The sequence below is a fragment of the Tachyglossus aculeatus genome, chromosome 20, assembly GCF_015852505.1.
Source record: "Tachyglossus aculeatus isolate mTacAcu1 chromosome 20, mTacAcu1.pri, whole genome shotgun sequence".
Taxonomy (NCBI): domain Eukaryota; kingdom Metazoa; phylum Chordata; class Mammalia; order Monotremata; family Tachyglossidae; genus Tachyglossus; species Tachyglossus aculeatus.
In genome coordinates this window covers 6,010,100-6,031,906 of record NC_052085.1, presented here as the reverse complement: position 1 = coordinate 6,031,906, position 21,807 = coordinate 6,010,100, and the positions used below count along the sequence as shown (strand labels likewise).

Here is a 21,807-nt window from a genome sequence, read left to right as displayed (position 1 = left end):
CAGGTGGCAGCAACCTGGACAACTGCTCCCCCTTAAACCTGCTTGGAGGTGATGACATTCCATAGGTCCCAGGATCTCACAGAAACAGTTAATTGCACTAAATTCTGCCGTTTGGAAACATCTTGTTGAAGGGGCTTTTTTTTCCATCTTCTAATAACTTTAATAGCATTGCAACTGGGGGAGTCGTAATCTATACCCAGCTGCATCAGATTCAGCAACCCCCTTAAGAAAACCCTACATGTCGTTAACCTATAGACCGCAGACAGGTTTCTGTTTAATCAGAAGGATCAGTTAAGTTTGAATCCATTTATATTTCTGCTAACAACACAGCTGTGTAAGTAAATAACTATACGTAAAGGTTAACAAACCACCATTACAAATCTTTACATTATGTAAAGGTCAACAAGAATCTGAAATATGGCAACCATTTTCTCAAATCCCTAACACAAGAGTGATTTCAGAAATGCTCTAGGGCTGTCAGAGTTAGATGCAATAAAACATGTGAGTATTGAGAGAAATGAAAATATGAAGCAATATGTTGATATTTAGCACATGGTAAAGAACGTTGGAAGGTTCACCAGCCCTTGTAGTAAGCAAATGGTGCACTTATTTTTAAAAGACATTGCAAAATGGGACTTTCAAGTGGTCATATTGCATATCGTGTGGCTCAGTGGAAAGAGCCTGGGCTTTGGAGTCTGAGGTCATGGGTTCAAATCCCGGCTCCGCCACTTGTCATCTGTGTGACTTTGGGCAAGTCACTTCACTTGTCTGTGCCTCAGTTACCTCATCTGTAAAATGTGGATTAAGATTGTGAGCCCCCCGTGGGACAACCTGATCACCTTGTATCCCCCCAGCGCTTAGAATAGTGCTTTGCACATAGTAAGCGCTTAACAAATACCATCATTATTATTATAGCTCTATCAGTGGCATCATCCCATTGTTTCGTAGGGATTGTCCCTATTTGTTGCAGAATTGTTCTTTCCAAGCGCTTAGTACAGTGATCTGCACACAGTAAGCACTCAATAATATGACTGAATAAATGAATCATCTTCAGATACACAGGACAACCACATACACACACACATCTGTATATGTGATAGAGCCCTTTTCAATTAGTAAAGTTTTCCCTGAAAAACTTCAACTGATCATCCAGCCCGATACGGAGATTTGTAGTAAGTTTTCAAAACTGCTTGCTAGAATTAGAGTCTGCCCCATTTTATGAGTGTGGAAACACATCTCAATGCCTTTGTTTTACTGGTGAACACAAGGGAAGAAGAGAGCCACTTCATTCATGAGGACGTGGAAAGAACACTTAGGGCAATGCCAGGCACACCGTGGGTTGGGCAATCAGTTTGGTCTTGGGGTTGTTAAAATTGGAATGGATAAAATGTTGTGAAATTTCCCTTTCTGGTTAGAATTCAGGGTGACCATCAAGAAGTATGTATTAAGACAAAGACATTACATTTCACAAATTCTTTAGTAGATGGGATGTGAGCACCTTTTTAAGCTGGCTTGTTAAAGTTATGTTGGTATGCGGGCTGATTGTCCTCTAAAATTTAAAACACATCCCACTGAGAAATCATCCACTACCCCAAAAACACATTATGACCTCTTTTTAAACCCAGTTTATGGTACTGCTGGTATCTCAGGATGAGAAATTTCAGAAGACGAAGTGCTAATTTTAAGCACACATCTGGTGTCTCTGCTGGGAACACCAGAAAATTTTTACCAAATGAAATGCCAGAAGGGATGAGAGATCTCACTGTTCCGGAAAACAATCCCAAAACATGGTGATGTTGATGTTTATTTTCCGCCCCACTCATTTGAAATAGATCTGTCTCTTCTCTCTTAGTTTCCAGATTCCAACTGAGAGGCTTTTCCCAAAATAAGTATCTGCAAAAGAAACTAGAGTTTCGTTTAAATTTTTTAAAAAAATCATAAAGCTTCCAAACCCCTATAAGAGTGCCTGTTGTGATTTTTTGTGGCATTCAGGGACACCACAACATAATCAGAAAACTGCTAACGCTTTCTGTACTGAAGCAGGAGTTTTCCTTTGGTGTGTGTTGAGGATTTATTTTAACAACAAGAACTGACTTGCAGTCCAGGGAAGGTGCCCATCATGACTGCATTGAGATCATTTACCTGAATTTATTGTTGGCTGAAACCTCCCTGCTGTTACTTGATGTGTCAGTTTTCCTCCTTAAAAATGAAATCTCTAATCCCTTCATACCTCACATTTGGGATACCTTGGGACCTAATGTGGTTTGAGATGGTCGATACTGAAGACCTTTTTGCCATTCAGCTCGATCAGGAGAAAGAGGGTGAAAACACAAGGTGAATTTTGCTCTCGCCCTGCCTCCTTCTGTTCAGCTTCTTCCTGTTCCACAGTCAGGCAGCAACAACACAAGCCAATTCCTCCCACTTGCCACCTCCTGCTCTCATCAGCTGATCAAAGTGGTTTTAGAGATAAACTGGCGGAAGCAGAAGGGAGATCATCTAGGGCAAGCTGTGTACACCATTGAAATAGCACGGAAGAAGAATGTGTGAATTGTGTTGGCACTGATCACATCCTTGAAATAGGTGATTTTGTGGTCACCTGCTATTAGATTAGTATAGCATGGCCTCCTGGTTTATCAAATGATCGCGATAGCGCAGTCGGGGTGTTTCCTGGAGTGTGCTGTTGGCTCGAAACCGGCTGACAACAAGAAATCGGCCGACCCGACTTGACCTCGGCATCCCGTGTGAACTTTGGGAAGTTCCCAAGCTGCTGTTTGCTTCGTCCTCAAATGTAAAACGGGGTTCAGCAAACCTGTGTTCAGGTGCTTCAGCCGGCCCGAGGTTGAATAGTTCTGAGAGACCCCACGGCCAACAGTGGAAAGAACCGGGAGGATCAAAGAGGTTGTCTGGTGGGGCCGTGCGGGCTTCCTGAGGAAAGGTGATGTGTTTCCTGAAGGTGACTTTACATTATATAATCATATATAACTGAACTGCTCGTAGTCCCCTGGCAACATGCCTGGGGTAAATAAGAGTTGAGAGAATTGGACTGTCTCAAATGTAAATGCTGCAATGAAAGCGAACGACTGGGGAAAAAAGTTAGAGAGCCACAGGATATCTAAATCCTTGATTGCTGAGCTTGGCTTATATTTGAAGTAAAGTCGGAGAGGCAACCTTTAGTTGGGATGCCTGCGTTGCTTCATCAGTGTGTTGAATGATAATTTCGTGTGACAGTAACTGTGGCCCTCTCCCCAAAGTTTGCAGGGCGACTCATTAGTGCCATAACCATTCACTTTTGGAGGCTCCATTCTCTTCTTTTTCATTTCCAGAGCTCTCAACATGGTGGCTCTTCTACCTCATTAGCGTCAACCAAAGTCTGCAGTTCCATGGATGAAAATGATGGGCCTGGTGAAGGTGAGCAACATTCTTGACCTTTGTGAGGGAATCAGAGTCTCAGCTGCAAACTCGGCAGAGCCATATAAGTAGTTCTCTTTGGTTGAACTGATTCTCCACTGCACTGTCTCAGCCTTTTTGCAGCGGAGAACAGGAAATTTCTCTATCAGAACAGTCAAATCTAAAAGACTTGTTTGAATTTTAACTTCGAGGCCTGTCTCAGCCCTTGGTGCCCCAGGCCAGCTGCCTAAAGAATGATATCTGGCTGAAAATATCTTCTCCTGGCCACAAGGCTAATACTGGCTTGGTGGCCATGCCACAAGGTTTTGGTTATTTTTGGTTTTTTAATGGTATTTTTTAAGTGTTTTCTGTGTGCCAGGCACTGTACTGGGGCTCACAGTCTTAATCCCCATTTTACAGATGAGGAAGCTGAGGCACGGAGAAGTGAAATGACGTGCCCGAGGTCACAGAGCAGACAAGCAGTAGAGCCAAGATTAGAACCCAGGTCTTTCCCACTCTCTGGCCTTTGGTCTATCCACTAGATTGAAAATGGGAGCGTGATAGACCCCCCCCCCAAGAAAAGTTGGGTAGGCCCAAGGGGTACATAGACTCAGCTGGCCCCCTCAAGCCAATGGGAAACAGAGCTGAAAACCCATTTTCTCTGCAGTGCCAACCTAGGCCCCCCAGCCTTCTTGGATCCAATTGGGAATGGATGGAAGTCCCCAGGAGCCCCTATTTGGAAGCTGGTATCATTTAGCAGGCATTCAGGGAAGAAGAAACAGAACTACTTTCACCGAAGCATCTGCGCTGCGGTGTTTTGTTCCATTGATGCATTTTCAGTTTTGGAGGAGACCTCAGTTTATGTCTGAATGTTCTCCATCTAAGTGGTAGAGGTCTGGGGACACAGTGAGTGCTCCAGCCATAGATGTAGCAGCACCAAAGGATCAGCATTTTCACAGGTCTCTCAGTACATCCAAATATTCAAGAATGTCCTTGGCCTCGTAAATAAAGTCAGAATAAGCGGACTTCAGCGGATGGCAGATCCTGCAGGTTTTCATCCCCAAAGTCCTCTAATATCAACAAAACCTGAAAGACCCCAAGAAAAATGATTTCCTCCAAGGAGTTTTACTTTAGCCAGGTATTTAAGCCTCAGCAGACAATTCAGGGCCTAGGCTACGAATGTGTTTAATGTCTTCATTGCCAAAAAGACAATTCCATTTTGCATTTGGGTTGTGCAAGGTGGAGCCAAGATTTATTACTCTATGGAGTGGAAATTTAAGAGCCATAGCTTTAAAAGGTTTTTTACATCCTAGGATGTGAAAGGTTATGCAGTGTATTTATGTGGTCCAAAAATGTGTTTTATTTTATGGCCCTAGATTTTGAAAGCATTATCAGGCATTTGTAAACTGTTATTTCCAGTGCATTTTGTAGAAGGAATGGTGCCATTAAGAGGCACTAACATTACTGAGACTTCAAACCTTTTCTGTTTTCAAACCAGGGCAGAATGTAATTTCACCTGAATATCTGGTATGCAGGTTGCATGTCAATGTGATATTAATGGGAACATTTGTTCAAGACTGTTCATTAATACTGGGATAAGAATGAGTGTTAAGCACAAGAGGCGTTTCAAGGCCACCTCAGTCATTGAGGCTGGCAGAGTAAGGACCAGAGATGTGGCTGTTGTTTTGGCTTGCACGTCGTCGAGAAACCCCAACATGTATCAAGGATTGTGTTCTTCTTGGGCAATGCAGACTGCCCATCCACAGAAATGCAGTCCTCATTTTGCATTCTGAACCCTCAGTGCAATGGAAGAATGTATCCTGTGATAACATAGGTAACCTTGGAGACGGCCCGTTTCAGAGCATCATATGTCTTGGTTAAACCCTGTTGAGCCTTGGCAGTGGGACATCACCATATTGTCGAGAGGATATTGATTGTGAATGGGCTCCAGTCTCCTAAACGAAAGCCTAAGAGCTTATTCTGTGCAACATCTGTGTTTTCTTCTCCACCAATAAAAGTCTGCTAATGATTCTTTCAGAAGTGTTGGAAGAAGGCTTCCAGGTGCCAGCCACAATAGCAGAGAGATATAAAGTTGGAAGGACAATAGGAGACGGGAATTTTGCTGTTGTGAAGGAGTGTATAGAAAGGTGAGAAGGATGATTTTCATATTAATCCCAGAGAGCTTCATTGTTCTGCTTTCCCTGTCCTATCTTCATTTGCAGACTGAAGCACATATGGAATAAGGTAATGTCTCCAGGCCAGATGGGGAAAATGAACAACTTGTCTACCCACTGGTTTGAAAAATGTGGTGATTCTCAGGGACAATCTATAAATTAAGAGCTTTGATTTCTTTCTATATGTAGCAAAACTTTTCCAGATCCCTCTCTCGTCCCTTTTACTGTTTTAAAAAGACAGATTGGAAACTTTATTTTACGTTTTTGCCCATTCCCATATTGCCAAGGTCATAACCTATCTCTAATGGAATGATTTCAAATTCTAAATAACTAACCTTTGTAATGCAATGGAAATTTAATTCAGCCCAGTGAAGTTAACTAAAAGACAATTACACTATACCATAGAACCTCATGAGACCTTTTGAAGAATCAAGAAAAGGAAAGGCCCAGAAGGATGTCACGGTCAGGAAGTATTTTATATGGAATCATTGTTTCTTTAAGGGATGAGCATTTTATGGTGAAAAAGCCAGTATGTTCTGATTATTGTGTTGTCTTACTTGTAAAGTTGGTTGCTGTATCAGGAAACCTGTTTATTTTAAGGGTACATCAGGAAGTGACGTACTTACCTGAGTGTCACATTGACCATACTAGAAGATGGAATGGAATATAAAGACTTTCTCCTTTCAGTCAGTGCTGCACTTTACCTTCTTAACCATCTTGTTATTATTATATTATTATGTTTGTATTTAAGCACTTGCTGTGGTCCCACATGGGGCTCACAGTGTAAGTGGGAGGGAGAACAGGTACTGAATTCCCATTTTATAGATGAGGAAACTGAGGCACAGAGCACTTAAGTGACTTTCTCAAGGTCACCCAGCAGGCAAATGACAGACTCATGATTAGAACCCAGATCCTCTGACTCCTAGGACCGGGCCTTTTCCTCTCGGCCACGCTGCTTCCGTCTCAAGTGTTATATAATACTTCATAATTTATGTATGACTACTTTTAGGTCAATTTTTAATATACAAAGTCCAAATTGTAATGTCTCCGTGTGAGTGAACATTTGTGGCTTTTCAAAAATATGCTACAATAAAAAACTGGACTTTAAGAAACCCAGAAAAGTAATCATCAGGCAGTCCGGCAGTCATACTCGGTGAGCACTTACCATTTGCAGAGCACTGTACGAAGTGTTTGGGAGAGTACAGAATAGCAATAAACAGACATATCAATTTCCCGGTATGTTCAGAATGTTCTTGGTGCATCATTTCTTAGCATGAAAATGACCCTGGTAGGCCCAATTCAGGGCCTTGTGTGTCAAAAAGAACAACCATGAACCTGTTTCTGGTCTGGCTTTGGAATATTACATCTTGCTTTGCACATAGTAAGCGCTTAATAAATGCTGTTATTATTATTATTATCATTATTATTATTGTTGTTATTATTATTATTATTATTATTATTATTATTATTATTATTACAAGGCCAACTTGGGAGGAAAATCATCCCCTTTCACCTAAAACAAGACGCCCTCTAGTGGAGAAAACACAGGATATCGAAATGGGCTGGGGTTTTTTTTTACATTCTGACTTGATTATTCTGTGTGCATGTAAATGTCTGTATATTTAAATGCTGTAGTTCTTCATGTTTGAAAAGAATCATCACAGATGGTGGGAGTTCAACCAAGGGAGCAAATATCATGGGAGGACAGAACCTACCGAACTGTGGTCAACATAACAACGTGTTTGGCAGATTCTCAACATCTCCCTCATTTTTTTTTTAAATTTTCTTCATTTATTTAAAGATTTTTCTGTTGTGCTCCTTGAGTCTTTGGAGAATGGAAAATCTCTAACAGAATGCCCTTGGAATCCTTATCACTTCCTTACTGTGTTTCTGACATTCTCCAATTTATACTCAAACAGTTGATTGGGTTGAGTCTGACTCAGATAATTGCCTAAGTTCCAGAAAATGTTCTTTCTTAAGAAAAGGAAAAAAAAAAAACAATTGAGCTTGCTGGGTCCCTATTTTTAAAATTCCTCATCAGAGAGTCTGACAATAGATATAATGAAAGTCATAGAATAATATTCCAAGTAACTGTTATAATTATTAAGTGTGCATTCTATAATGATACTAGCTCAGGGTATCATACCCACCTTCACTCGGACTCCTACCTTTGAACTTGACATTTTCAGGGACAGACATGTCAAACCTATTACCAAGGGCGGGCTTTCTAAGCAGTTATGCATCCTGTTTCAGGCCACTCTTTTCAAAAGATGCTTAATGAATTAATTAGTAACCCAACATGTCATTATTGAATTGGTCAAAAGAAAGTAAACTGGTGACGAGAACTATATTCTTTTCTTTCAGATAAATTATTTGTGGATAGGGCTTCTTTGGGGACAGGAAGCATAGTCCAAAAATTCCCAAAAGAAGGCAGGAAAGGGGGGAAAGAGAGGTAGGGGCAGATGAGGTAAATGTGGTATTAGACAGGTGGGGAGTACGGAGGGGAGAGAGAGGGAGAAGTTAGAATGATAAGCATGGAAGCAGAAACAGATAGAGATGAACAGAGAGACACACAATCACTGGAGTTGTAGAGAGAGATCCAGAAGATGTCAGGCTTAGAGAGATAGAAACACAGAGAGACAGTGATGAGTCACAGAGCTCTATAAATGGAAGACAGACCCACATGCGTGTATACACACACTCACCTGGGTGATTTTGCGCTTGAGCAGTGATGATCACAGAAGGAGCAGGAGATAGGTGTAGGAAGAGCTTCCTTTTCCTATATTGGCTGAGCAGTCAGGCCCATGCTCTCAGGTGAAGAAGTTGGCCCTGCTTTCCCAAGTTTCCAGCAATGGGGGCTACAAACAGAGGGCCCCTTGGAAGTCCTTGAGAGTGACGGCAGGGGTGGCAGCATCAGCCCCTTCAACATGGAGCGAGGCGCTGAGCTGCCAAAGGCCAGAGATCAGCATGTCAACTGAAGCATAAGAAAGCTTCTCCCCTTCAACTCCCCTCTGCAGCCAGCCATCCTTTGGGCCACATAGGACCTCACTAGGGCCCACACCCAGCCCATGGATCACGGCTTGAACATGTATGAGGTAGGGAATGTTTCCCCACAACTGAGCCCTATCTATTCTGCCCAAATCGAAGGGAGGACTGGAAATATATCCTCTGAGAATTGATTGGGTGCTGCCATGCAGTACTTTTCAGCATGGCTTCCCAATGTTAATAACGTAGTTGATTAGTTTCCTCTCTCAACATGTGGCACATCCGGGCCGGTTCATCTGTGGCGAACAGCAGGGTAGAAATCATCCACTTCCTCACAAAATGTGCAAGCAGTTTTTAAGAGGAATACTCCTATTTGTTATAGAAATGCCTAAAATATATAGTCAATCCTGTCACCATCTGACACTAGAGCAGAAATTGAATAGGCCTAAAATCTACAGTCATTCCTATGGCCACCTGACATTTTAGGGTACAAATTAAATAGAGGTTAATGGCAGAATAGAGGAGTCAAGTGCTTTATTGTCCTTATCAAGATGGAAGGCTCCTGTGGCTCTGCACAAACAAAGGTGCTGGAATACTAGGAATAATATTAGGGTGGTATGGGGAACTAATCATAACTCTTTCAAGTTCACTGTTCCTGGTAAACATATGTAACAGTCAGCTTTAAGCAGTTACACTTAGTTCCTTATCCATCACTAATGACCTATTGATATAGGGTCAGAGAAGCACAGTGTGATTCTTTAGGGTGTTTTTGCTTTCCACAAACCCTCAGAAATTTCACTCAATGTGACCGAACCTACTCTTTGTGTTATTTCATTTGTTTGCCCACCAACTTGCCCTCACTCCATTATTTCCTAGTGAAACAACAAAGGCCATGGTGGTGCTTGTTGATAACTTGGGGTTTCAAGAATGCAACTTGAACTTTGAAGCAAGAATGACTATTTATTAGCTTTAGAAATAGCACAAGTGAGCCTAAGTTTTTATATGCTCACCATGTCTATTGTCTTGTTCTCTGATCAACTTCGGTTTTCTTCCATTTTAAAAAGACCAAGGAAAGTAATTAGAAATGACCTTTAAAATTATAACAGCCTATGACACTTACTTTCCACTTTTTAAATAAATAATCTTTCTCTCCGCAGGTCAACTGCTAGGGAATATGCTCTGAAAATCATCAAGAAGAGTAAATGTCGAGGAAAAGTATGTATGAAAGCCCAGTATTCTTATGAGGAGATATTTTTAGTCACACAAAATGTTAACTAAATATTGATCCCAAAAGACACTAATGCAAATAATACTCTGAAATTGATGCTTTGGGGAGGATAGCATGTGAAACTCTAGAGTTGATTTAACTAGTTCATGAGTAAAACTATATCCTTTTAAAAATGCATGTTAAGTTTTGTGATAAGATGCCCTATCATTTTCTTTTTATATTTCCCACCCTTTCTTTGTTGCCCTTTGTCTGCTCAGTAGGGGTGCTGAAATGTAGTAGACATATTAAGATGTATATCTCTTAAGATATATATACGCATGCGTACATGGAAAACATGTAAAATATTTTCAGATTATTGTTGGCATCTTTGATTTACTGCAATTCCCATTATCTTCCCGAGGGGGAACAAGAGCAGTCTTCTTTCATGACTTGATTGAGGTGGTTTTTTTTTCCTCACCTCTGACAGGAACACATGATCCAAAATGAAGTCTCTATTTTAAGAAGAGTCAAACACCCAAATATTGTTCTTTTGATTGAGGAGATGGATGTGCCTACTGAGTTGTACCTTGTCATGGAATTAGTAAAGGTAAGTGTTTGGAAGAGTACATGGTTTCTCTTCTGTGTCAACAAAGACATTTCCTTCTGGGCTTTCCCTCAGTTCAGTATCTCTTAAAGCCCATCATTACTTTTGCCTCTGTCATTTTTATTTCTTGGTATCACATTGTATGTACTAGATACAATATCTGCTATTCAAGATGTATGAAATTAGCTCAGAACAGTACTCAGTCATTCAGTCGTTCATTCAATTGTATTTATTGAGCGCTTACTGTGTGCAGAGCACTGTACTAAGCGCTTGGGAAGTACAAGTTGGCAACATATAGAGACGGTCCCTACCCAACAGCGGGCTCACAGTCTAGAAGGGGGAGACAGACAACAAAACAAAACATATTAACAAAATAAAATAAATAGAATAAATATGTACAAGTAAAATAAATAAGTAAATAGAGTAATAAATATGTACAAATATATATGTATACAGGTGCTGTGGGGAGGGGAAGGAGGTAAGGCGATGGGGAGGGGGAGAGTCTGTTCCAATAGTCTGTTCCAGTAGTTGAAATCCAGGACAAAACATTTGTCTTTAAGAGCCATCAAGATGAAAGAGAGAAAGATGTCCAGCCGGGGGATAATTTATGGGCAATAGAGAATTTGGCTCTTGTTTAAAATTGCATTTTAAAAAAAAACCTGTGGTTTGTTTCTTCATTGATTTCTCAATTCATGGAGTCTTCCCTTTTTATTTTATTTATGGGAGGACTCAGCTTCCTTTAAGCTGGTGGTTCACTAACCTTCATTAAACCCTGCAGTCCCCAGCCAGAACCCCCCACAGTCCCTCTGGATCCCAGGATCTACTCAGGTCTTCACCAGTCAATCAGTGGTATTTATTGACCTTTCCCTGTTTGCAGTGCACTGTCCTAAGCATTTGGGAGACTACAGTACAAATGGGTAGACACAAACCCTGCCCTCCAGGAGTTTATAATCTAGTGAGATAGCACAGATATGGGAGCATATTTGGCATACTACATCCTTTCCAAAGGCTTTAAAGAAAGCTTGGTTTTAAAACACGATCTTCACTTAGGCAAAAGCAAAGGAGAAAATAAACCAAGTGAGAGTATTTCAAGACACTACTTTATTTCTTGATAGAAAAAAACCCAATAACAACTTGCTTAAAACCTCTCAAACTCTCCCCATTAGATTGCAGACTTTTTGAGGGCAGGTAATTGTGTTCTTAACTTCTACTGTACTTTCCCCGTGCCCTTTGTACAGTGCTCTGCACACAGTGAAGACTGTCAATTCAATCTATTCCTTTTCTTAAAATGCTTTCCTACATATTGCCAGTAGTTTTCAGTTATTGAATGTGCCTGTGTATTTTCGTAGTTTCCCTGCTATCATTTATGTTGTAAGTACCATAAATGGTAGCAGGGATTTTTGTATATATAAATGAAATCTGCTTTTCTCAGCACATGCTGCGTTTCTGTAATTCTAGATTTTATAGTGCATGTTTCTGTGTAAGTGAGGGGGGTTAACTAGGAGAGGTCCTAATTCCATAGAGGTTTATTGTCCTTCTCGCAATGTACTGGGACTGCCTCTGTCTTATTTCATTCTATCGATATTGTGGTCTTTGCCCACCCTAACACCGAGGAGTGCTTTTCTGTAATGCTATTAATTGTAAATCCAGCAGTTGCAGACTGTTTCCCCTGCATAGCAGGTGCTGCCGTAATTGATTAACCATCTGTTTTGGAGTCGCAAGTAAAGAATAGGATTTAATAAATGACCAACAAAGAACTCCAAGAGTCAAAGGCCTGATGCCTCAGGGCCATTTTGTGGGTTACCGCTGTAGTGCAGGCAGAAATGCGTTCAGCTGCCAGCCTCACAGACCTAAGCAGCCAACTGGTGGTGTTGCTTGGCAGTCCCCCCAGGGATAAATGATCCCTGCAGCTGACAGAAGTACGTACCAAAGAGGGGAGAGATTGGAGGCAGGGAGGTCTGCGAGGAGGCTGATGCAGATCTTTAGCAGCCTGTATTACATTCACTGGCTTTTGTTTCTCGTTTTTGTGGCCTTAAATAAGACTTTTACTGTGTTCATAACCAGGTTATAAGTGTATGGAACAAATCAGGTCGGATTGGTAGGGAACTGATGCCAAAAACATTGCCATTCAAAGATGCGGTGCGGGGCCTTGTGCGGATTGGGAGATCCTGGCCAATTTGTGAGCACTGTTAGTGCGTTAGCTAAGCTCTCGGGGACATAAGACTTGTCAACCTTCTCTTGTATCTGTGGCTCTAGAGCTGGTGTCTTTGGCTTTCTGCAGTGGAATGGGAATTCCCTCGGAGGTCTTTCATGAAGTACCAACAGGACAGTGGAAGGGTAATCCCCACCCTTACCCTCCACTTGTGTCCATAGACTGTGGTTGGCCCAGTAAGGACGTTCACTAATGGGCCATTCCTGCCATTCTGTTCTCAGGGAGGCGACCTCTTCGATGCCATAACTTCCACCAACAAGTACACCGAGCGAGATGCCAGCGGGATGCTGTACAACCTGGCCAGTGCCATCAAATACCTGCATAGTCTGAACATCGTCCACAGAGACATCAAACCAGAGAACCTGTTGGTAAGAGCAGGTCAAACTTATTGTTTCTAAAGGATTTTCTGACTCCCAGGTGCTTACTGAACCAACTGAGCGCATTCATTGCCTCTCATTTAATCAGGAAAGATCACACCTGGATTTGTCTTGTAACTAACCTCGACAATTGAGAAGGGAATATGGAGGAAAAAATAAGAATAATGCAAATTATTAAGGGAAAAGAGTCCAAGAAGGTTTTTTTTTTTTCTCCACGTCTAACTGCCTTCTAAAGCAAGTGAATTAAGTGGTCCTCTAGTGGCCTGAAATAATTAGCGTGGATCCTCAGGTCTTAATATGGCACTAGGAGGAATTTGATTCGTGTTTTTTTTAATAGTGCTTGTTAAGTGCTTACTATGTGCCAGGCACAGGGGTAGATACGAGCTAATCAGGTTGGACATAGTCAATTTCCCATGTGGGGCTCACATTCTTAATCCCCATTTTACAGATGAGTGAGATGACCGAGGCATAGAGAAGTTAGGTGACTTGTCCAAGGTCACAAAGCAGACAAGTGGCAGAGCCGCACTAGAACCCCAGGTCCTTCTGACTCCCAAGCCTGTGCTCTGTCCTCTGGACCACACTGCTTCAGTTCATTAGAGATGGTATTGTAACATCATAGGAAGAGACTGAACGCTTGCAAGGCGAGGCACATGATACTCATTTTACGCTACATATCTTTGCTTACCATTAGGTGTCTGGCCTCTAGGAATTCTGAAAATCAGTTTGGTAATTTGGCTTCCAACTTCAAAGCTTGTGATATGGTCCCAACATTAAATAGGCATGTCCTTAAACTAAATGGTATATTTTTTTTTAAATCGAGCAGTGGAGTGGAGAGGTACTGCCTGTGTCCTGCTCTTCTTTTTAGTCATTTGGTGCAGCTTCCATGGATTATGGATCTCTGGGGGAAAGTCCAGTAGACTAGGATACTCCCATTGGTTGCATTCATTCATTCAGTCGTATTTATTGAGTGCTTACTGTGTGCAGAGCACTTTATCAAGTGCTTGGGAGAGTACAATATAACAATAAACAGGCACATTCCCTGCCCACAACACTCATTTACTGTTAGGACAAGGAGTCAGGAAACAATTTCCCTCATTGGGGATGGCCAAATACAGTCACAAGATCGAACTGAACAGTGGAATCAGCTGGAGTTTACCATTGGGACAAACATTTTCAAACTTTAAATCTGAGAGGGATTAGTTTTTCAGCTAACTGTAGTATTTTAGTGCTTGCTTTATGCCAAGAACTGAGCTTAAACACTAATGAAATGCAATCAGACCAACCACAGCTCTTGTCCTATTTGGGACTCACAGTCCATGGAGGAGGGAGAAGAGGTATTTAATCACCATTTCACAGGTGAGAGAACTGAGGTCCAGAGAATTTATGTGACTGACCCAAGGTCACGCAGCTGGCAAGTGCCAGAGCCAGGTTTAGAACCCAGGCCTCCTGGCTACCATTCATGTGCTCTTCCCACTAGGCCACGAGGTTTTAACCCTAGTTTTAAAAACAAAGCAAAACAAAATCCTCACAATTCTCGGGCTAAGTTGAATTAAACCCCCAAATTTATCCCCAACTTTGGGGATAGAGTGGCAGCTCAGTCCGTTGGCTTAATGGAGACAGGGCATGTATGGTGGGGGTGGCAGAATATAAGTGTGTTTGCCCGTAATTTTCCTTCCTAGGGATTTGGGCATGAGTGGTTTTTGAAATCTCTTTTTAAAGCTGCTGTTTACCTTTTCATTTCTTACATTTTGCAACCTGGTGTTGTGAGCTCGCCTATTAGTATAATTCAGACACAGCACTCTCATGTTCTTGTTCCTGTTCTCAGAATTCCTCCCAATTTGTCCTCCTGTTTCTGGCATCCGCTACTCCAGGGCAGATTGACTGCATTGCACTGATTACACTAAACAGAACTCCATTTTTTTGTTTTTATTTTCCTGTTTAGTGTCTTTCATTAGGTAGTGAGTTTGGGATTGTTACTCATAAGGAATCTAGAGTAGGGAAAGTCTCTGGAATAAGCTTTACTGGGGCCTGTAGGGAATTGGATTTGTAAAATAGTACCACAGAGTTCATCACTGGTACCTGGGTTCTTTAGTTTGGGTCCTATTAGCTTCAATTAGAGACACATGGGCTATAATTCTTATTAATTCTCAAGTTTAGCATCACCTTTAGCATCTATGTAACTGCATATATAAGCAGCAACCATTTTCAAATGTCTGTATTCATTAAGGCTATGACTTGGAAGTGGTAGGATTATCTCATCAGGAGAAAGCTTACTTGTCTTTGTACATTCATTTTCTCTAAATGCCAAAAGTTCAATGTCTTGGGCTTCTACCTTCCTCAGTTTGGAATGCAATAGTATCCAGAAATGTTGTCTCTCAAGGTGCTCAGTTGTTCTTCACCTGGACACAGTCTCCCCAGAATGTCGGAGTGGCCACAAAACCCAACATTTCATTCAGAAAGCAATTTGCAAAATATTTAAAATCATGGTAATAATAATAATAATAATAATAATGACATTTATTAAAAATTCCATGTGAGAGTTGTTTAAGTTGAACAAACTGTCTCTCTTTTGAATACTTAATGAAAGGCTGCCTATAATCCCAGAATTTGTCAGTCATGCAAATGAAAATATGTCCAAACTTCAAATTTGCAGGCACCCACACAGTTCTGCCATAACTCATACTTTCATCATGTGTTTTGAATAGAACATTATTGAGGAAATAAGGAATGTTCTTCAAGTACCACACATTTGTCTAGATAAAACATGATGCAGTGTTAGAAATAATGGCCTTTCCCATGCTTGGAGTATTGATAAGAGAACAAATACTACAATTTAACCCTGCTGTTGTATTGGTGTGAAGCACCCAGATATGAGAATCTGAAGACCTAGATTGTAGTTTGGCCTCTGCAAGTAGCAAAATGCCTCAGCAATGGTATTTAAGTGCTTACTGAGTGCCAAGCACTGTACTAAACGCTGGATACAAACAAATCGAGTTGAACACAGTCCCTGTCCTATGTGGGGCTCCCAGTCTCAATCCCCATTTTACAGTTGAGGTAACTGAGGCACAGAGAAGTGACGTGACTTACCCAAGGTCACACAGCAGGCAAGTGGCAGAGCCAGGATTAGAACCCATGACCTTTTGACTCTCATGCCCATGCTCTATCCTTCACTATGCCATACTGCCTCAGTGGGGTTGTGTCGTCAGGTTTTTGACCAAAAAACCATTTTTGGTGTTCCGTGAGATGGTTGGGCCACGCAGGAGCCCTGAAAGACAGCTGACTAAAATGGGCAGCCGAGATTGTCCACCAAGGCAAAGCCACTTGCAGACTCATGCTGTTGTGGCCGTAAATGGGTCCTTCACCTGAAAGAAACCTCTGTATGTGCTTCACAATGTGCTGCACCTCTGGGTCGCTGGATTTTCTCCCTGCCGCAGTCAGAACCTGACAGGCAGGGATGAGAGAAGGCGAGTAATGCCACACAAAAATACTGGCTCGATGATCAGTTCCTTACTGAGGGATCGTTGTCCTAGTGAAACATGGCCATCAGTCTCAGCAAGAGACTCTGTCACTCCAATAGGATTGTATTCCCATGTTTTAGAAGAATTGATTAGAAAGGTGGCAAAGGGAAAAGAAAGGGAGAAGGAGGGAGACAGAAAGAACTGCCCAGTTCAGGGATGATGCTAATGGTGTTGAAATTTTTAGTTGGGGGGCGGGTGTGTGTGTGTGTGTGTGTGTGTCTAGTGAGACTGATATCTAACTGGCAATCTCTTCCACTTGATGCGCAGATAAAGATTGCCCTTGGCTATAGGGTTGCATTTTGGTGCTGTTCTTGTTTCTCCCACCTGATATCACAATTTTCCTGTTTTTTGATGGAATTTAAGTGCGTACTATGTGTCAAAGATTGTTCTAAGTGCTGAGGGAGGTACAGGTTACGGTCATAATTTTCCCAATGTGTTTACCCCCCTGACTGTCACCCCATTTCAGATTGCTGTGTGCCATGCTGACCTACGTACTGCTGCTGTCCACTGCCGGGCCACATTGTTTGATTTTCACTTCATTGGGTTTTTAGAGCCTTCTTCCATCCACCCTTTCTCTGGTTTCCCCATGTCAGCTGACGGTAGAGCAGTTGTTTGGATTTCCTGCTCTTACCCATTCTCCACCCCTGCCACACCCAACAAAAGTGTGTTGTGCTTTATGCTTGCTTTATGCCACTTTGGACCACTATGCCTCAAGGACACCAAGCCTAAAAAAGAAGTATTAAAAAAAAACATGACTATCAAGTTACCCTATCAAGTTACAAATAATAATGTTATTTGTTAAGCACTTACGATGTGCCAAGCATTGTTCTAAGAGCTGGGGTATCTACAAGTTAATCAAGTTGGACATGTTAATCAGGTTCAAAATACGACTGAATGACCCAGCCTCTTTTCCACATGGGGCTCACGCTCTTAATCCCCATTTTGCAGATGAGGTAACTGAGGCCCAGAGAAGTGAAGTAACTTGCCCAAAGTCACACAGCAGACATGTGGCGGAGCTGGGGTTAGGACCTAAGTCCACCTGATACCCAGGCCCTTGCTTTATCCACTAAGCCATGCTGCTTGCATGGGCCGCAGCGGGAGATGTAGTTAGCAGGGTGGCATAGTGAATACCAGGGGGACTAAGAGAGAGATTCGAGTGCTACTGGGGGAGACCTGGCATTGGTAAAGAATTAAATATGGATGTGACCATTGGCTTCGTGATAAAGCTGGAGAACTCACCGTGATCCTGACCGTTTTGAACCCCGATTACTAGAGCTGTTCCCTTTCTAGATTTTTCTCTTTTCAGTGAGCTCTAGCTGTACATTTCTGTATAAGCATACCTTGCAAACAGTAGAAAATTTGCATGTAATTTTTTTTCCCCTTTTATAACATTACCCCAGAAAACAATTCTTTTTAGTCTAGAAATTGCCTTTGTGGTTGGCTTCATTTCCAGTGAAGGGTATCATTACTCAGTTTAGCATAAGTGGCTGCAATATAAAGGAAAATATTTAGCAAAATTCTCTTTATTCTTGGCTTAGGCACAACTGCCCTTTCAATCCCCCTCATCAGTTCTAGGAAAAGTCTTTATTAATTCGCCAGCTTTCTTCATCTTCAGACTGGCTTTACAAAGACCTTGGTGGTGTTCTGAATGAAGATCAGCAACTAAAAATATATTTGAAACATTTATTTTCTCCCACAAAGCTTCGCTCTCAAACCAGATGGTGCAAATGTAAAGTACAGGCTGTGACTAACAGTAGGTTGAAAATAGTTCACATAATCTTTCGGGTCCTTTAGCAGTTGATGATGTCTATCTGGGACAATCCTGTTGCTGTCTGGGAGGTATATTTCCCCCTTGCACATTTGGGCAAAAGAGAAATTTGCCCTGAATTATGTCCTTCCAGAAGCTTGCTAGCCCCATGAAGGAACAGCTCATAATAGGCAATGTATTTTTTTTTTAATGATTCATTCCTTACATTTTATTTCACTTGGACAAGGGAAATAAGAGGAGTGTCTTTAAACCATAGTGATGACCAAGCTAGATTTGTAAAACAGCCAAGACTTATACATACGGAAAATTACCACTCAAACAACTCACTTTCATGGAACCATTTCAAGAGTGCATTTTAACCCCTTTTCCATTCAGGTGAAAGAAATGAAGTGCAGAATTCTGGGATTTAAGTAGCCAAGAGGCCCACATCCAAGATTGTGTAGCACTAGAGATATGTTGTGTCCAATGTGTGTGGCATGTTTGGAAACATTTCACTTACGGATAATATGTGGATTGTTGGCATGTTTTGGCTCATTTTTCTTCTTGGTTTGGGCCTTTATAGAACCCAGGTTCTTGGTTCTTTATAGACCCCTGCTGTTTGTTATACACTTTTTTTATTAAGTAGGTTTTCTTCTAGGTTTGCCAAACAGCCTGGCTGTCCTTTTGAAGTGAAATCAGTGTTACATCCAGCTAATTCCAGTTCTCTGAGGGGCTGCTAAGTGTTCTGTGTCAGGGAAAAAGAGGGTTGGAGGGGGAGTGCCTCTATTTCCAGAAAATCCTTTATAAAGGGTCACTGTACCAAGTCGGTAGAACATACCTTTCATGTTTTAATTGGAGCATTTATCAAAATCGCTGCTATTTAACACGTTTATTTTGTCAAATCACTGGATGCCTTTATAGCCATATAATAAACTCTAGAGAACAACTTCTCTGAATGTTGCCATCTGTGGCAATCACAAGAGTCGCTCACAAAATACTGACAGTCTTTTTCATAATAGGATACATATGGCAGCCTACAACTACGTGTAGCTGCATTCAATTAGTGTTGTACAATTACACAGTTTTATTGCTTAGTTAAAGCAGTGAAAGCACTACATAGCAGGTAATTTGCACTAAACTCTGTTCCTTTAATAGCCCTGGAGCATTTAAGGTAGGTGAACATCTACAGTATTTATTGTGCCTGAGATGAGTATTAAATTATCGCTCATGTTGTGTTTGCTCCTTGACTGACAATTAATGTACCAACACTTCAGGTTCAAGTCATATTTCTTATGGGCCCTGAAGTACAGTTATCAGAGACGCAACACTGCCTTGTTTTACGAGAAACCTCCTTCACTGACAAGACTAAAAAAGTTATCCAAGTCTTTCATTAAGCGGCCTGCCAGTTTCCACTCTCAGAACGATTAAACTAAGGGGAAATGTTGAGTGGAATCAGTGATTTCAGACACACGTATACAGTCCAAGAATTAGTGTGTCTATTATACTCTCACTAGAAGCCTTAACCATCACTCTTCTCCCCCTTTTAATTAAAAATCTAAAGTGGACTTACTGTTCCCATTTGAGAAAATAATTTCTGGACTGGCGCTTTGGGGAACAGATGCATTTAACGATCTGTGGATTTAGAGGCATTGCGTTATCGCTTTAAGCAGTCCCTGTTCTCATCTCCTATTGGCTCCATATCAGACCCTTCTGTAGTCTTCTCAGATTGAAGTTGTCTCCGATGATGCTAGCCAGTTGTGTGTGCTCGCACAGGATGGACAGCAAGAATTCCGGGTGCACCATTGGAATGTGGGAAAAAATGGATGTGCCCTTTGGGCGGGGGTGGGTCTCCAATAAGGTGTCCCAGAAGAAGAGAGAAAACCAACAGTCTGGGCTACCTGACAGTGAGGAGGTGGAACCGAGAGACCAAACTAGCAGCCTAAATGGAAGTTATGGCGCTCTATTCAATTCATTCCAGACTTGGAAGCAATCGTGGGCTAATGGAAATGTTTCCTATTTCGCTGCTCTGCCTGTCACCTGCAAACTGTTATCCTCTCTCCTGAGCAAAGCCATGACCTTCCCATGTGATTTTTTTTTCTTTGAAAAAGGGGGATGGCAGAGCTCATAAAAATAGAAAAGTAAATGGGCCCGATTTAATCCAGCTTCTAAAGATGCGGACTTTTAAAATTGTTTTCTCGGTGTTTGGTTTTGCTGGTGTATCTTGAGGCAGTTATTTTAAAGCTGTTGTTATTTAATGGAGTTCAAGCCTAGGGATCTTCCAGCACAGTAATGGAAACCACAAAGATCCCTACAGAAGAAACACCCCCCGTTCTTGCAGCTCCTGGTGGGGTCTGTGGTTTCTTCCTCAACTCATTCAGTGGTCTTACTGAACTCTCCTTGGGTGCCAAGCACTGTACTAAGCACTAGGGAGAGGACATTACAGTTGAGTTGGTAGACATGATCCCTGCCTTCGAGGATTTTACAATCCCACTACTTCTTAGAACTAGCCTTTCCTACTCTGAGAAGCAGCGTGGCTTAGTGGAAAGAGCCTAGGCTTGGGAGTCGGAGGTTGGGGGTTCGAATCCTGGCTCTGCCACTTGTCAGCTGTGTGACTTTGGACAAGTCACTTAACTTCTCTATGCCTCAGTTACCTTATCTGTAAAATGGAGATTAAGACTGTGAGCCCCACGTGGGACAACCTGGTAACTTTGTATCTACCCCAGGGCTTAGAACAGTGCTTGGCACATAGTAAGCGCTTAATAAATACCATTATTATTATTATTCTGCCATAGATCCAGTTTTCAACTGGTCTGTCCCTTGCCCAGTACTGATACAGCACCAAGGGCCTGTATAGCCAGTGTTCTTGTTTTTAACAGTTAGCTCCCTCCGCCCAGGGATGCTGATGCCTTCAGGAATTCCAGGGAGGAGCTGTGAAGGAGAAGGTGGAGGCTTCTGGAGATCAGCACTGTCAGCCACACAAAACAGACTAATCTAGTACCGCTTTAGTTTCTGGTCAGATGGACACTGGGCAAACCAGCATGCCCCCTTCCTCTAAATCTGTGTCGTAAGCAGCAAAAGTATAAAGTGTGCCAATTAAAATGCAAAAAGTTCTGTCCTTTTTCCTTTCTTTCCTCACCTCCCCTTCCCTTTCCCTTTCAACCTCCCACGTCCTTTCTTCTCTTTCCGTCTTTTGTCACCTTACACTGCAAATGAGCCACACTGATTAAAGCTACTTTATTGGTATTTGCACCCTTAAATTCCAAATATGATCCTTTTAGGCAACTTCAGATTAAAAGTGTTAACAGCATAAGATTTAAAAACTACACCCTAGAAATGCTGTGGAGATCACACTAGTGGCACAGCAAAATATTGTTTGAGAATTTCTGGACTAGAAATTTGCTATATGATCTTTATTTGAATTGATTTTAAACTCAATGATAAATAATCATTCCCTTCAGATAATCATTAGTAGTAATAGTTCTGCTATTTTTTTTAGTTAAAGCTTTTCATCTAAATCCAATGTAATTCATCACTTTCTGTTTATACTGTATAAGGATGTAGGTATATTTTTAGCATTAAGTGAAATTTATAGTAAC

At 41.6% G+C, this 21,807-nt stretch overlaps 1 protein-coding gene across 5 annotated transcripts in view; it reads left to right on the top strand.

The window, feature by feature from the left end:
* Window positions 1-21,807, top strand: part of DCLK1 (doublecortin like kinase 1) — a 214,873-nt gene that overhangs the window by 149,820 nt on the left and 43,246 nt on the right. For all 5 annotated transcript variants that reach the window (XM_038761721.1, XM_038761724.1, XM_038761723.1 and 2 more), the window contains 5 exons: window positions 3,324-3,408; window positions 5,426-5,534; window positions 9,704-9,761; window positions 10,241-10,360; window positions 12,791-12,937. In XM_038761721.1, coding sequence (XP_038617649.1) covers window positions 3,324-3,408; window positions 5,426-5,534; window positions 9,704-9,761; window positions 10,241-10,360; window positions 12,791-12,937 — 519 coding nt within the window. The remainder of the gene's footprint in view (window positions 1-3,323; window positions 3,409-5,425; window positions 5,535-9,703; window positions 9,762-10,240; window positions 10,361-12,790; window positions 12,938-21,807) is intronic.